Source organism: Rhinolophus ferrumequinum, chromosome 3 (genome assembly GCF_004115265.2).
Source record: "Rhinolophus ferrumequinum isolate MPI-CBG mRhiFer1 chromosome 3, mRhiFer1_v1.p, whole genome shotgun sequence".
Classification (NCBI taxonomy): domain Eukaryota; kingdom Metazoa; phylum Chordata; class Mammalia; order Chiroptera; family Rhinolophidae; genus Rhinolophus; species Rhinolophus ferrumequinum.
In genome coordinates this window covers 14,536,343-14,552,970 of record NC_046286.1, presented here as the reverse complement: position 1 = coordinate 14,552,970, position 16,628 = coordinate 14,536,343, and the positions used below count along the sequence as shown (strand labels likewise).

General features: G+C 40.2%; 1 protein-coding gene across 9 annotated transcripts in view; it reads right to left on the bottom strand.

The window, feature by feature from the left end:
- The window catches only part of RUNX2 (RUNX family transcription factor 2), a 325,498-nt gene that overhangs the window by 141,041 nt on the left and 167,829 nt on the right, over nucleotides 1-16,628 (bottom strand). For 8 of the 9 annotated variants that reach the window (XM_033100697.1, XM_033100717.1, XM_033100743.1 and 5 more), the window contains one exon: nucleotides 7,031-7,192. In XM_033100697.1, the coding sequence (XP_032956588.1) occupies nucleotides 7,031-7,192 (162 nt within the window). Of the gene's footprint in view, nucleotides 1-5,880; nucleotides 5,968-7,030; nucleotides 7,193-16,628 lie in introns of those variants that run through there. The other variant, XM_033100754.1, reaches the window with a different exon arrangement.

Here is a 16,628-nt window from a genome sequence, read left to right as displayed (position 1 = left end):
CGTGATGTTTTAAAAAATATTATAACATTTCTGCAGTGGAATATTCAGTAGTAAAAAGAAATGAGCTGTCAAGCCACGAAAAGATACAGAGGAACCTTAAATTCACATTGCTAAATGAAAGAATCCAGTCTAAAAAGTCTACATACTATATGATTCCAATTACATGACATTCTGGAAAAGGCAAAAATATAGCCAGAAAAAAGGTCAGTAGTTGCCAGGGGCTGGGGGGCAGGTGAGAAGGAATAAATAGTGAAGCACAGGGGATTTTTAGGGCAGGGAAACTATTCTGTATGACTCTGTAATGGTGGATACATGTCACTTACGCATTTGGCAAAACCCACAGAAGTACACAACACTGAGAGTGAACTTAATGTCAACTATGAGTAATAATAAAATGTACCAACATTGGTTCATCAATTGTAAGGTATGTACCACACAAATGCAAGATGTTAATAATAAGAAAGGGTGTATGTATGTGGGGGGGCTGGATATAGAAACTCAGGACTTCATGTTCAAGGTTTCTGTAAATCTAAAACTGCTCTAAAAATAAAGTATTAATTTAAAAACAAATATATATATATATATATATATATATATATATATATATATATATATACTATTATATATATATAATAGTATGTTTCTACTCTTTTGAAGTTAATGACACAACTTAGTTTTTCCACAAGCATTCATCAAGTAAGGCAAGCTTTCTTTGCTGGAAGTCCTAAGAACAACACACCCCTGGATAGACATCATCTTACTCCTTGAAGAACCCCTGAGACAAGTGGGTGGGCCATTTTGAGTAATTCACTTACAAAAGACCATTGAGACACAATAAATTAACTGACGTACCTGAGAATAGTGCAAAGAATCTTTAGTGACAATGAAATTAAAACTCAGGTCTCCTCGGTTAAAGTGCCTCCACCCTCTCTTCTTGGATCCCAGGGAACCACAGAAGCCACTGTGTCACTAGAAAATCAACTTTAATACTTTTGGTGAAGGGAGGTTCAAATCCCCAAGTTTTCTCTTAAGAAAAGAAAGGGATTGCAGTAAATCTTGCAATAAAATTTATAACCACATCTTTGCCATCCCTGCATAAGCATGGTCCCCTTCACAACTAAATCTTTTCTCCATGCCTGGGTGGTTGTACACGTATCAAAAATAAATACTCACAAAAACAACTGACGAGAACCACGTATAAAATCAGTCAAGCCACGTGCACAAATTTCATTCTGAGCTTCCGTCCCTCAGTCTAGCTACAAATAACAGTAACTAGTCATACAACCAAGTTTAGTCACCTTTGTGAGTGGGGCCAACTATCCCCAACTGATCCAATAGGGAGGGAAACCACTTTCTTGAGTCCTCAGCACCAGTAACTCAAAAGTTATCGTTAACTGAGGTCCATGGATGCCCTGAATCTGGGCCCACAGCAGAACGATAAAAACATCCTCTGCTCGTGTCAGAAGATAGCCTATTTTTAGAGAAAGCAAGATGAACTTCAACTTACAGAATGCAAAAATAACCCAACACATCACAGTTGATAATAATAGAGAAGAATATTCAACATTCAATTGGTAGCACAGGGCTTGCCTTTGTTTAGGGTCCATTAAATTTAATATCTTCCCCCTCTGTGGCTTTAAACAGAGAACTCCTTCAAAATAAGAGTGGCTCCTGTTAAACTTAATCACTTGCCCGTGGCTGCTGTGGCAGAGGTGTGTCTATCAAACAGGTGGCTCTTAATAAAGGAATGGTTCAGTAGTAAAAAGCCGATGTTCCACTGTTTTATTATAGTGGCTTTAACTTTCTGGTTTATTAGTATTAATTGCTGGAGTTTTCCTTTTAACCTCTCTTAAGGCGTCACTCCCTCCTATGAGTTAAGAGTGGCCCTGCTAAAATAAAGGTCCACATATACGCAGTTCATTACTGAAGCTGTTTCAAACCTTGAGTCAGGACTTGATAGAAACTCAGTTATAAGGGACATTTAAAAATGAATTGCATCAAGCACCGCTGGGCTTGAAATTATATGAAACAATCCTCCTAATATACCTTGAACGATCAAATGGGGTTTTTCCACTGGCAATTTCTAGATTTTGTGGTAGTAATAAAATACGTTTTAGTAACTTTATTTATTAGGCTAACGCCTGTTCTGCTGACCTTTGGAAATATTATAGTTTAGTGAGTAAGAGTCATGAAAATGGAAACATCTTTAATAGTCCTGTGCAGCTGATTAAGTGGAATTTTTTGATATTTAAATATTTTGAAAAAAGAAATTCAAGACTATGTGCTTAAACAGGAGGAAAAAAAACCTTCAAGAAGATTACAGTTCTTAACTCTGTCTCATGTTAAAAAAAAAAAAAAAAAAGTCCTACATATGCATTGAAAAATCATCCATATGTGCATGGGTCTCTCCTGGAGTGAGGCAGACAACACGTATGACCCTTCTCCTGTATCTCTAATTCATGTATCCTAAGTCTCTAAGAGTCCTCCAGACAGCAGTCAGAGAGGGCCATGGGCACAGTGACCAAGACCACAGAAAAAGACCTGTGTAAATCCATTCCTGCTCATGGATGCCAAAGAGTGGTACGCACTTAGGTTAATCGGAACTACTTCCCTCTGATGGGTGGGACAGGGGAGGAGTTATTGGCGGTGAACAAACCTAGGCAGGCTCTCCTTTCAGAGGCCTAACAACAGCTCATAACCTGACCTATAAGTCAGAGAATCAGACTCAATAAACAGTTGTGTTTCTTTTCATAGAAGGATAATTCCACAAATACATTTTGGAAGTCAATCATTACTCATTTACGTAGTATTTTGTAATGACCTCCAAATAATCTTTGTGCTTTGCACATCAGAAATGCCATGGGTGATAACATTATGACGATGAAAACGATACGCAGTGGTGTAGGTTGTCAGATTTACTGGTCCTCGCCTTGCCTCACCTTGCTCTTCAACAGAACCATTGAGAAATAACTTTGGCTACTTTTGTATAGCAAATATTCTTTTAGGATCGTATGACATGAGATAATGTATAAAATCACTAGGGGCCGGGGGTGCTACTTAAATACAGATTATTATGGAATAAGGCCACGCTTATCATAGTAAGTGTGGTAGGGAAGAGGAACCAAGCCCTACAGGGATTGTTCTGTCATGGCTCTAGGCTGGTTTCTGAAAGTACTGTTTGATTTTTATAATTCAACTGAATATGAACTAACCCATTATAATAAGGTAGACCCTATTAGTCAATTGCATGACAATAATTTATTGATCAGTCATAAACGTGTAACTGCAGCTATTGTTCTTATATTATAATATTTAAGGCTCCTCAAGGTTAAGGAAATATTTCCTGAATCTTTGTATTTCACCTATGAACTTCAAGACATCTGGTTTTGTATCTTTCTCTGCAGTGAAGGAGGGATCATGGGTAAGACACCTTTATTGTATTATTTTATTTACACCTTGCTTCCATAAGGATTTGAGGTAGACTATCGGAACTATACAATATAATACCATTGTCATTACTGTAATTCATTAAGTTTTAGCATGTATAGCCATGAAAAATTAATCAGAAGAAAGGATAGTACCAAAAAAGGAAGTTGTAAAATCGGATTCTCCGAAGGTCTTTAAATCGATTAATCATGGCCTTTGACATGGTCTTTTAGGATGAAATGGAATTTCTTTATGAACATGTCTTTCTGAAAGATCTTTCTGGTTGCTTTTATTCCCATGATCTCTTGGAAAAGAATGTTATCATGCCTAGTTACATGTTAAGTGTAACTCAACATTCTCTATTTTCCAACATTATAACTGAATAATTATTTTCTTTTAGTGCTTTATTGACTTTATGTGAATGGCTCCCAATTGCTTTTAGCTCTAAAAATATTCATTATAAATCTATAGAATAAAAATGATAATAATGGCAAACATTGAATATTTCCGTGCTCTAGGCACCATATTAATTCTTTATGAGTACATGTGAATATTAACTCATTTAAATGTTTCATGGGTTTTTATTTTAAATATGCTCTGTGGTGATCCATTTATAAAGCAAATAATACCCCTTGAAAGTTAGATTTTTATCTACTTGATTCATGTAAGCCAGGGTTTGCCTGCAAATTACATACAGATATACATTTTTTATAAAAGTTATAGCTTCATAATATCAGCAACATTCTGCTTAGCATATAATGTGGTTCAGGCACGTCCTAAGCATCATTTAATCCTCACAGTATCCCTAAGAGGGAAACATTACATTTTTATTTTATAAAAAATAAAACTAAGTTTCAGAGAAGTAAGAAACCTGCCTGATATGTGTATGAACTGGGGGGATTCAAACTTGGGTCTGAACCCCCAATCCTAGTGGATATAAGTAAGGAATTTTATTCTTTCTCACCCATGATCATATGAGAATATTTTGTGTAGCCTTTCATAGAGGGAGATGAGAACTGATTACACAAAAACATGAACTGTTCTGGAAAGCACCAAAAAAAGTAAACACAGGACTGCTTGGAAATGGAGATGAAGGGTAATATTTTAGCTGTCCGTGTTACAGAGAAATAGCATCCTGGACCTTAGGGATGGCTACAGATATTGGAGGGAATAATAACAAGACAGTAACTGTACAACTTGGCACCTCACAACCTATGAGACAGGCTCCTCTCCAAGGAGCTTCCTAGGACTGGTCCCAGGGAGGAGAAAATGGCGCTCGCTCCAGATAACTTGGTCCCTAATTCCATCAGGCTGCACTCTGGGGTGTGGTCACAGCCCCATACCCAAGAGCAAGGTCAGGTAAATCAGGATTCTTCCAGTTCCCTGACAGTCCCCATCTAGTTCATTCTTCCTGTTTCCCTGCATGCTGACAAAAGGGATTTTCTGTTCTCCTCACTTTTATGTTTATACAGAACCTCCCACCCTGGTACGGTGTTCCTTTGCCAGTAACAACTCATAGAAATGTTTGGGGCAGGAGGAAAAAACTGGACTAAGCTCACTTTTAAACTAGTTTAAAGCAGAGGCTCGTTCCTACCTTTGGCCTCAGATCAATAGACAGCTGGATAATTAACCAGTTTTTGCTCCTGCTGCCTCCTCTGTTTATGGAAATATTTGAAGTAATGATCAGTAAATACACTTAAACCTGTTGTATTATACATGTAAACAATAAACAAGAATGACTGCCATTTATGCAGCATTGTCTCAGTGTAATTTTCAATGGTTTTTTTTCATTCAATTCATATACGAATACACCTCAGTAATAAAGTGCTGTCGATAAGTGTCTCCAATGCTACAACCACTCCTGGGTTTTTTCCCTCTAGGTACTGCCAGAGGACAAATAGCAAAATCTGCTTCAGCCACAGAAGGTTGGACAGATGGAAGCCCCAGAGGACCCTAAACAGAAGCAGGTTGGCACACATCTGTCCTGACAGGGTGTCAGGTTGGCCCTATGTAAAACAAAACAGACTCAGTATAACATATAGAAGGAAGGACCACACCTCACTCAACACCATCCGACACTGTGTCTTTGATTCCACATCAGCCCCTAGTGTCCCCCTGTGCCTTACGCACCCTTTCCTTTGCCTTTCATTGATATTTGCCTACAGGAAATAGTCATTCTAGCCAAGGGAAATGATAACTAAAATTCTATACTTTGCACAGTTTCCCCAATGAATAGCATGTGATTCATGAAAATAGCAGTCACAATGAAAAGTGGTAACATGGGTTTCCAAGGACTCTTGCGGTTCTCCCTCCACCCCTCTCCTTTCCCTACTCACCCCTATAGGAGTCCATCTGCTGCAGAAAATGTGAAGGCACTAGGACCTGAGCGCCCTTTCCTGCTATTCGCTTGAGAAACAAAGCCTTCCCTCCTCCCAAGTTGAAAGAAATAAAGGAGTCTGAACTAATCAAAACCTGCAAGCCTGCTGGTGGAGCTTCAGCTTGTCAGTGATGCAACTCAGCGGAGTGAGTAACGGCTTCGAGCTTTGCAGAAAATGAGAGAGGGAGAGAAACAGAGACAGAAACACAAAGAGAAAGAAAGAAAGGCATTAACCTGGCCAGGAGTCAAACAGGTGCATGGAACCCGAACGCTGAGAAGAGTGTCTGACAAATAAAGGATCCAACTGTGTGTGCCTGGGGGGCTACTTCTTTGTGTATGGGGGAGGGAGGGCGGGGCAATGCTGTCCTACGGACTTTGGGGGTGAACTGAGAGATAATACTTTTTCTTATTCAATCAAAATTGACCAAGAGCCTTTATCTCAGCTTGTCAGTCTGAAGTCTTTGTGGACACTTCCTGGCTCTCTATGGGGACATTCTCCATGAGAGAGAGGTGGCCGGGTTGTTGACCACGTGTACTTCCGCCATAAGCCACGGACTTTCGTGTTGCCTTTGGAATAGTGGATGTGTGGCCACGGAGGCCACCACACAGAGCGAGAGCAGTGTGCTCTACAATTTATAGAGAGGCGGCCTTGGTCTCGAGGTGGCCGCTCAGAAGCCACACGTTGCCTTTTAAGACTCTTCCAGGCCTCACTGCACTTCAAATAACTAGTTTCTGATAAGGATCTGAAGTTTGCAGGTGCTCTCTGTTGAAACTGGTTATCGTGGACTCCTGGGATTTCAAAGCTTGTACAAATGGAGGGCTATGCAGTGACTCTGTAATCTGGTTTACAGGCAGATGTTAGGAAAAGAAAGGAACACAAGCAGAGGAAGGCCTGGCATAAGACCCTCAGGAGAAGGCTCTGGTTATGAGACAGTGCCCACCGATGGGGATACAATTCAGCAAGACTAAAAGTGGGTGGCATTCAATAGCATATTAAGAAAAGTATGCCACCTCCGGTGGATTTTCAGTCTCTTGACTTAAAATGTTAAGAGTGTTTGATAACCCCATAATTCAGAAGACCCGATCTGCCAGTTGTCAAACCCTTGCCCACATGCTTCTTCTAATAGAGAGTTACTGTGAGCATACATAAGACAGACTTGGCCCATCCTGCAACCCCGACCCCACCACTGCACAGGAGTGGGTTTTTAGTTAAAGTGTGGTCTTTACCTGAAATGCGCCTGGGCACGTCGGTGATGGCAGGAAGCCCAGTGCCCCGCGTGGAAGACAGCGGGGTGGTAGAGTGAATGGATGGGGACGTCATCTGGCTCAGGTAGGAAGGGTAGGACTGGTCATAGGACCACGGTGGGGAAGACTGTGCCTGCCTGGGGTCTGGGAAAAAGAAGAAACATCTTTAGTATACCAGTGGCTGTGGCCATAGAACATGCAACCCATACTTAGAAAGGATAAAGCGGTGGGGGAGAAGAATATACAAGGTCTTATTTATTTTCTACAACCCCACCCTCTCGGGGCCTGTACAGCACAATGCTTTCTAGACTCCAAGTCTTCGTGATAGTAACAAAATGGATCACGCATAGGACTATTGGTCTCTCTCTCACATAAATATTTCTATTTGGAAAGTCTAATAGTCATTTAGAAAACAATGTGCTTCGGTTATGTTTAAAAAGCTGAATTCCACTTCATTTATTTTCTAATATTACTCCAATGAACATGCATTACAATTTGTTTTTTTTTTAAGTCAGAAAAATTTTTAAACAGTTTACATGGTGTAAGAACAGGTGGAATGGTGCCTTTTACTGCTGTATATCCAATTCTACTATCTTTCAGACGTGCATTTTGGTTTTTCAAGTGCATGATTCCAGGATTTTTGCACGGTTCATTTTTCTTCCCAGGCAGGTCAACGGGATGGCATTTTCTAGCATGGCGGTTAGAAGGGTGAGGGTAGAGATGAGAACAGAGGAGGTAGCACGTAAGAATAGAATAGAGGGGAGCTGGTTATATTATTCTCCTGGTAAAGTTACTCCAGAAAATAACCTTTAAGAAAAGACAAAACTTAATTTCGAAGTCAACTACCATGAAGAATTGAAAGGGTTCATCACCATCCAGACAGGAATGACCCAAAATAGGACAACAGGGAAATATCTTTAATCCTATTGGAATCTGTTTAAAAGATGCCACGTGTGTGGAACGTGACCCGGTGTCACCAACAGTCACTGAAATAATAAAAATAATGGACAGTCAGTCAGCTTGTTAGGGTTAACGCTGAGTGTCGACAGTATCTTCTAATGCATCTCTAGGACTTTCTTGGAGGCACCAACTCAAATCAAGGCCAGCAGATTTATCAAAAGAGCCTCAGTCTATGTAAGAAAAACAAAGGTAAATGTGCTGTATGTTTCCAGAGCCAAAAAAAAAAAAAAGTGTGTATTTCAAACGGTTTTGTTCTTACTCAATGGCTAATGAAACAATCATAAGCAAATTTCTCTTCACTTTTGTTTCTGCTAATTTTAAAAATTGTTAATTTTTAAAATTCAAATACCCCAGGCCATTCATAAGACTGGTCCGTGCATTAGAATGGTTATGGACTTTGGAATGTTCAGAATTAGGTTCACGTTCTGAGACTTCTACTTGCTGACTGTGTGATTTTCGGCTAATTAGTCATTGACTCTGAGCCTCGGTTTCCTCATGTGTAAAAGTGGGTGGGGAGGTAATAATATCTAACTCACAGGGATATGAGAATTACATGAGAAAACTATGAAGGAAGGACTAGCATAGGAGGCAGTCAGTCGATATTAATTCTCTTAAAAAAAAAACCCAAAAAACAAACACACAAACAAACAAAAACCTCTTGGTGACACAGGGATACTTCCATGGTTAAAACACATCTGAATTGGAATTAATACATTTGTAAGAGGTTTAAGAGTATTCCATCACTTAGCAGCCTCTGAATATGAAAACCTTAATTTTCAACTATTACTGTATTTGAACAGTCAATTCAGGTTTATCTCTAAAAATAACAACGAGAATAATAAGACATGGGTTTTTCTGAGGTGACTCCTCTTTTAAAGCCTCTCGTTTTCCTATACGGTCAAAGCCATTTAGTTTCGGCTATTCTTGTTTATTTGTTCAATTCAGACACAATTTATTTAAAGACTGTCTAAATAGGACATACTTTTCTTGAGTCAGAATAATTAAATACATCTGGATATTTATCTGATGTTTACTGTATCAACAAGTATATAGAAAAATTTCATCCAATTCAATTTGAAGGAACATTTACCTGAGTTTGCAACTTGAATCAAAGTACAGCACTGTAAATGGTTCCCATAAACCTTCCCTTTTCCTTCAGAAATATAAAGGATACTTGATCATTAAAGTAATGAACTTTTGTACTTTAACATGTTCAAGGCTGAGATGGTATAGATTGGCAACATTTCAAACCTGAATGAGTGGTCCTTCTTACATATCTGATACTGACTTCCTTGCTTCAGCCGTTAATGTAGTTCACTATTGAAATAGTAAATGATCTTCAGATGGGGAAAAAAAAAGGGAGGGGGTGGGCATTCCTTACAGCACCAGAAGCAACCTCATAAAGGAAAAGGCCTTCTTTCAAGCAACATTTTCAACAGAGCTGAGAGGGGAACATAGGACTCAGATTTGGGTTTGAGTTCTCATCTAACTTGACCAGATGACTTCCTGAGCAAGTAGTTTAACCTGTATGTCCATCCCTCCACTGTCACATGTTGCTACCCGTAGTAGAGAGGGATCCCTGCCCCAAAATGGGAAAAAAAAATTACCAAGAAATGTAAGTAAAGAATGACTAAAATTATAAAACGTATCACAAAGGAATCGGGGGAACTTCACTTGGATATAAGAGACAGCCTTGTGGTTCTCCTTGTGCAGAGACAGCCGAGGGCAGGGGAAACAAGTGGGCTGGTTTTCTAATGAGAGAATCTGAGCTGGAGTCCCGCTCTGCTGTATGACCTCAGCTGTGGTAGCTAACTGTCTGAACCTTAGTTTCCTTATCTGGAAAATAAGGCAGCGTAGCATGGTAAAGTGAACAGAGCAAACTGGTCATGTGTACTTGGCGGAGCTTAAATCACAGCTCCCCACTGTGCCTTCCAAGACACTCAAACGTCTGGGGCCTCAATGGCTCATCTGTAAAATGGGAATAAGGATACTTATCAGGGTTGTTGTCAGCATTACATGAACTAGGCCTTACTGATCAGTTATCTGGCACTCTTGGCAATATTAAGTATATAATAAACAGAAGTGAGTATTGCTTTCTGTGAAATGAATATAATGAATAAACTACTAGCATTTTTGTTCACAGGGTTAGATGAGATAATATAAGCAAAAGCATCTGGATAACTGTAAATTATTACATTAAAACTTATTATCTTTAGGAGCTCATATCATCAAGGCTCTACTGTGAGTTTTAATTCCCTAATCTGCAAAATGGGTGTGATAACACTATCTCAGAGAGTTGTGTAAGGATTAAATAATATACTGTGAGTGCAAGTCAACATTATCACTTGTAAAATTAAAACTCTGACTCTAAACTATTCAAGGTGGCTGGGTTGTCCAGTGTTATTCTTGAAGATTTCCAAGATCACAGTCAACACAGTTCAATATGCCTGGCATGTAGTAGTTGCTCAATAAACAACCACGGAATGAACTTTCCAGGGTGGCTTGGGTGAATAATGGAATTTTACAAGGAAGTAGTAGTCATTCTCTAACTTCCCCTTAGGCTGTAAAAGAAATTCTATCAGTGAAGTTTTAGCTTTTACATAAACTTCCTGACTGCCAGAATATATCTTAGAACAGTCTATTAAAGGATAGTTTTGCTTTTAGAGGAGGTCCTTCCTGAAGGTATCCAATATTCGCAAAAATAACTTTTCCCTATCCCTAAACAAATGAGAAGATCTGTCTGTGTTTTTTTTTTGTCTCTAAGAGGACAGGTTGAGTCCAGCCAATCTCTTTCAAGGTCACCATCCTAAGATTCTATGATAATGACCTAATTAAGGAGAGAGTTACTAAAGAAAAATATAACACAAGAATGGCCACATGGGGTTCACTAGATCTAGTATAAGTAATTTTAAACGGGACAGCAATCTTTTTTAAAATTTTTTTCTTATTTTTTGATCACAGTTGACACACAATATTATAGTAGTTTCAGGTGTATAACATAGTGATTAGACATTTATATATCTTATGAAGTGATCACCCCAATAAACCTAGTACCCATCTGACACCATATAAAGTCATTACGATATTATTGACTATATTCCCTGTGTGGGACAACAGTCTTAAAAAACAGGTAATGGTCTCCCAATACCCAGGCCTTCCCTAAAACCATGTGCAGGAGCCATCATCAATCCCAGCTCCACCATTTCTGGCCTGTGTGACCTTGGACAAATTACATAACCTATGTGAGCTTCAAGTTTCCTAATCTGTATAAGGGGGGTAAATAGGAAGACCTCCCCATTAAATCTGTTATGAAGATTAAATGAGATAATGTGGTAGAGAATTTAGTACACAAAAAGAACCCAGTAAATGTTCACCACTGTTAAAACCTCTACCTTTACTGAACCTGCATTCTCAATTTATGTTCCTAGCTGGTGAACTCTTACTTTAACAGAGGACAATTTTTAGAAAGCTTCCTGTCATTTTGAAGTCCAATTATTTGGAGAATATATCTGTGGGGGTCATGTCAATACTCTTTACGATCATTTAACCTTAACCATGTTTCTTCTTAGTCTTGGTTTCTCCCAGACCAAGAAATCCTAATCTGTTTTAGTGTATTTTCTAATACTGTACACTTGAACTTTTTTCAAAATTTTTGTGGAGAAAAAGTAGCTATGAAATGTCTTTACTTTCTAAATGCCCAATCACCAAGAGCATACAATCCTACCATAAATATACGGTTACAGCATATTTGCTTTGTTGAGGACAATTATTAACGCTTACAGTAGAGAAAAGTCACCTTGATCTGATCTCATACACGGTTTCTGAACTCAACTTCCTGAAGAAACCCGAGACTTCTGAGATTCACTCTTAACTTGGATGAGTCAGAGCAGGTGACAGATGTTTTTTAGGCATCACCAATCAATCCTTAGGTTACTAACAGGGAAGGGTACAGGGCCCAGCTCCGAGACAAACCCACTAATTAACCATTAACAAATAAGAAACTGACCTGCTCTCAACCTCAGGTCCCTCAGAGCTAGTGTAATCCATTCCTTCAACTCTACTCTATCCAGAGCTATATGGAACTATTTGACCTTTCGAGTCTGTAGAAAAGGGGAGTACTATGTCCTACCACTTTAACATATTTATGTTAAACATCCTTGAGTTTTGTATCTTGGAAGATAGAGGTGCCAATCACAGTCTCGATAGTACATCCCGGCTGGCCTACAATGACCTGTGAGCACCCACACGTTTTCAGAGGATAACCAAACTCTATTTCACAGAAACTTTCCAAAGAGATGAGAACTGCGGTTGAACTTTAAATATTTTTACGGTGTTTTAAAAACTATCATTCATTATTTTTATACGGCTATCTTTAGAAACAGTATCATTATTTCTGTTACTACATTACCGAAGATCAAAATATTATCATATGTTTTTATATACATATGACAATCAAAAAACAAAACCTTTGGTGTTGGTTTTTTTTTAAAAAAATGTGCCCATACTCTTTAGTGCTTGCTAAATCTGCAATCCTAATTTCACATGACCATTTAAATAGGTCTCCACCCCTAGTTCTCCCCAAACTGGTCTCCTAAGACAGATAAAGGGGGTTTTCAAGAGAAGTTGTAATTTGAGAGAGAAAATCAGGTCTTTCCTATATTATAGGCCGATGTGACTAATCAAAATGACTCAATGGGAAAGAAAAGAAAGAAGCAGGAGACCTAGGACAGGGCAGAGCTCCTAGAAACACTGGCGGTGGAGCCAAGAGAAAAGAGTCCAGAACTACCACTAGGCACAGAAGGTTGGGCAATGTACTGGACACCTCAGATCTGCAACAGCACGCTTCCAGAACAAATCAAAGTTTCCTTTGTGCGAGTAGACCAAACCTAGCTACTAAGAGTTCAGGTTAAAGAAAAAGGAACCATTCCATTGACAGAAGGAATCCCTTCAGCATTCGCTCCAACTGAGGCAGACACAGCTACTACCAAAACTCCTACCAAAAAGCTTGTATTTTAAAAAGACACCAGAAGTCCAGCGCCTGCATGCACTTTGCAGTTTCTCTTCTTCACTAAGTCGAGGGCAAGGTTCTTACTAAGCTGTCCCTTTCTCATCTACAAAGTACTATACAAGTGGTCATTGCTGCTACATTAACAGGGCTTTTGGCAGGGGGAGGAGATTTTACATGTTCTGGTGAATCAGCAAATTATCAATTTTTACTGTGACAAACAGCTTCTGTATGTCCACATGGCAGTGTGACGGTCTAAGACACATAAGAAACAAAAGATATACCTTGCCTTGAAAAAGTTCACACACCAGTTGGGAAACTAAGACAATCAGATATAAAACAATTCAAAAATGTTCAAAGCATGTCCTTGTGGCTTTTTTTTTTTTTTAAGCTGTAAAGATAGAAATGAACCATGGAGTGCCAGTGTCAGAGTGGACTTTATGAGTTCTCCTTGGGTGGTGTTCCTTCAGCTCAGGCTCCTTGGGGATTGGCTGCATCTGCTTTCCACTCTATAAAGCTCCAAAACATAAAAGTACAAGCGGCAACATACCTAGGGGATGCTCAGAAATGCTAATTGGGGGAGGAGTGGTTCACATGTCTCAAGTTGTCTTTGCATCAGGCAAAATGGAGACAACTGTTTATTTCCTCCTGTGCATACGAGGACAGCAAGCTCTCTTCTTTGAGTTGGACCATAGCTTCTGAAGTTAATAACTGGTATGGGGAAAAGGAAGGAGTGGCTACGCATTTCCTACAATGACAGGAGAAGACTCATGGGCTCTGAGAGTAGCCGTTTCCACCAAATGACTGAAACGCTAAATTGCATGTCTGCATAACTGAACTCTAAACACTTTGTGTCAGAAGAAGAGAGGAAGGAGGAGGGCAGATGGTTAGAAAAAATTCACCCAAGGAAAATGAACTGACTCTGTGAAGACACGTAGAAAGTCTTTTCTTAATAAGTTTGAAGAGGGGTAGACAGAGTGGTATGAGAGCTTTATAAAAGCCCAGGAACAGGTATGCAAGGAAATTCAGTGTTGCTCTTAGCAGGCCTCCTTCTGTAAATACTTTGGTTAAACATGTGTGGGTGCGAAGAAGGGCCTGCTTTCCTGAGAATCACTCACAACAAGGCACGCCGTGGACATGGTGTTGAACTTCGTGAAGAGATGGGAGGAAACAAGTCAACAGGGGCAAAGCCCGAACTAGCACACAAAAGGCTTCTTCCTGTTTGTGCTGCCAGCAGGCTTCTGTGTAACGTGACGTGACAACAGCATGATTTCTGCCAAAGATCAGTGCGTCTACAGTGAGGACCTGCTGGATTGGGGGAGTAGGGTACATTTAGAGACACCCACATTCCCCTCCCCCTATCTTCCACCTATTTTTTTCCCTAAGCCGTACTCAAATCAGGCGGTACGGTCCTCAAATATTCCCTGAGAAAACGGGGGTATTTAAAATGAACTGTATACAGAGTCTACTAGTTTAAGATGAAGCCTCTCCATTGCTACCAGAGTCAAGCAAAGTCAACAATCTTAACAGACAGAGGCTGGTTTACAATGGCCTAGCCTAAACTACTTCTGTCATATTACAGTCATTCATAAGACAAATATAGTCACGTTCAGCCGTACGTTAACTCCCATTTCAAAACAATTTACACTAAATACTAAACGTTAAATTCTATGTCTTCTCTCATAACCCTTTTGGCGAGACTGGGTTTTTGAATGAGCTTTCCCATCACTTCTGGTTTTCTTGACTAATAGAAAACACAGTCTTAAAACAAACAAGTTCCTCCAAGAGCAGGAAGAGCCATGGCCTGCAGGCTTTGGCACTGACTATGCAGTTGTACACAAAGAATTTACCTTCTCTGAGTCTCACTGTTTCCACCTATAAGGTGAGAACGGATGGGTTTATCTCTAAGACGGTTTCCAGCTATGAAATGCTATGATTCTAACTACTCAGAAAAGTGGGCTCCCTACCCTCAGTCCTTTCGGGAGACAGTCGTTGCAGCAGAAATTACTAAGGCCACGCTGAGTTGATTGGGAGTGGCACTGAAATGTAGCTGACAGGTGCTGACACTCATGGCACCTCCCAGCACAGCGGGTCTGGGCTCATGTCAGCAGAGAAGACACCAAGAACAGGACTTTGATTCCCCCTCGTATCCCCACCGGGGGCTTTCTCAAATTAACCAGGGTGGCTACCTGAATCTTTTCGCAGAAGACCAACCCACTGATTCACAGAGCTTCAGACTGAAAGCTGAGAAACAAAGAGCAGCAAATTGTTTGGATAAAACTGGATGCTATGTAGGGTACACCAGGCATGACAACAGGTTATATTACAATACAAACAACAGGAGAAGAGGAAATTAGTAACTCTTAGGAGACAAGAGCAGGGAAGAAAATGAGAAATAATACATATAGCTTAAGACGTCAGATCCCATACCAGAATGTTAAAAGAAAAACCAGAAGTATTAGAACAGGTCATGAGAAGCTCCTTTTGTGTATCATCAACATTGGCCTGAATGGAACGCACAACTGTCTTACACAAAATGAGAGGATTTTCTTGTTTCAAAGAAAAACCTAATAGGAGAAACAAAAGGCTGTGCCACGTCACACTTAACCTGGACTCAGCCTTGGCATACCCTGGACCTCAAGAGTAAAGCCAGCAGAGGGAGGGGAATAAGTCACAAACAGGCAGCAGCAGAATTTGAGATATAATTGGGACGTGGAACTGGCCAGCATGGCCAGCAAAAGTGACCCTTAGTTCAAATCACAGTATTGAAGGAAGTAGATGTAGTAAATTCAGGTTCAAATCCGTTAGGTATCAACATCCAGGGTGCCAGAGAAGGTCCCAGGTATGGTGATTCCTGTTGTCGGATGACAATTATCCATGGTTCTAAGAATTGTCTCCCAGTCATTCGTCCATTCGAAACATATTTATTGAGCGCCTCCTCTGGAACTGTGCTGTGCACCAGGGATATGAATGGTATCCCTAATCCTTGGGGACAAACCTAATCCTTGCCCTCACAGAGTTTTCAGTCTGGTAAGGGAGACTGACATGAATCGGTTAAGATATATTATACAACAGTGGTAAGTGCTAAAAAGGAGGTATCCTTGTCACCATAAAAAAGTACAGTGGGGGGGCTCCAACCACGCCTAGCAGTCAGAGAAGTTTTCTCTAATGATGTGATGATTAAGCCACAAACTGAATGACAAGCAGAAGTCTGGTAGATAAGTAGGTGGGGTTAAAAGAACTTTCGACAAAGCGAACAGCATGTATCAAGTTCCCGGGACTGAGGCAGTATGGTTTTCGGGGGAGTTGAGAAAGCCAGAGTGGTTGGATTACCGACAAAAGGTTCCAAATCGTGTGAGACGAGGCTGGAGGGCAGGCAGGGAGGAGCCGGGCAGTGCAGAACCTGCTGGGCCATGCTGGAGCTTTGGTCTTTATCCCAAGTGCAACGGAAGGTCAGTGAGGTGTTTGTAAGGATGATGTGTCATCAGATATGCATGTCTAAAATCTCCCTCTGACAGCATCATAATAGAAACAGGGCAGAAGTCCAGCCGAGGACACAGCACACAGGGAAGGGTGTGTAGGGAAAACAGTAGCTGAAATGGACACAAAGGTGGA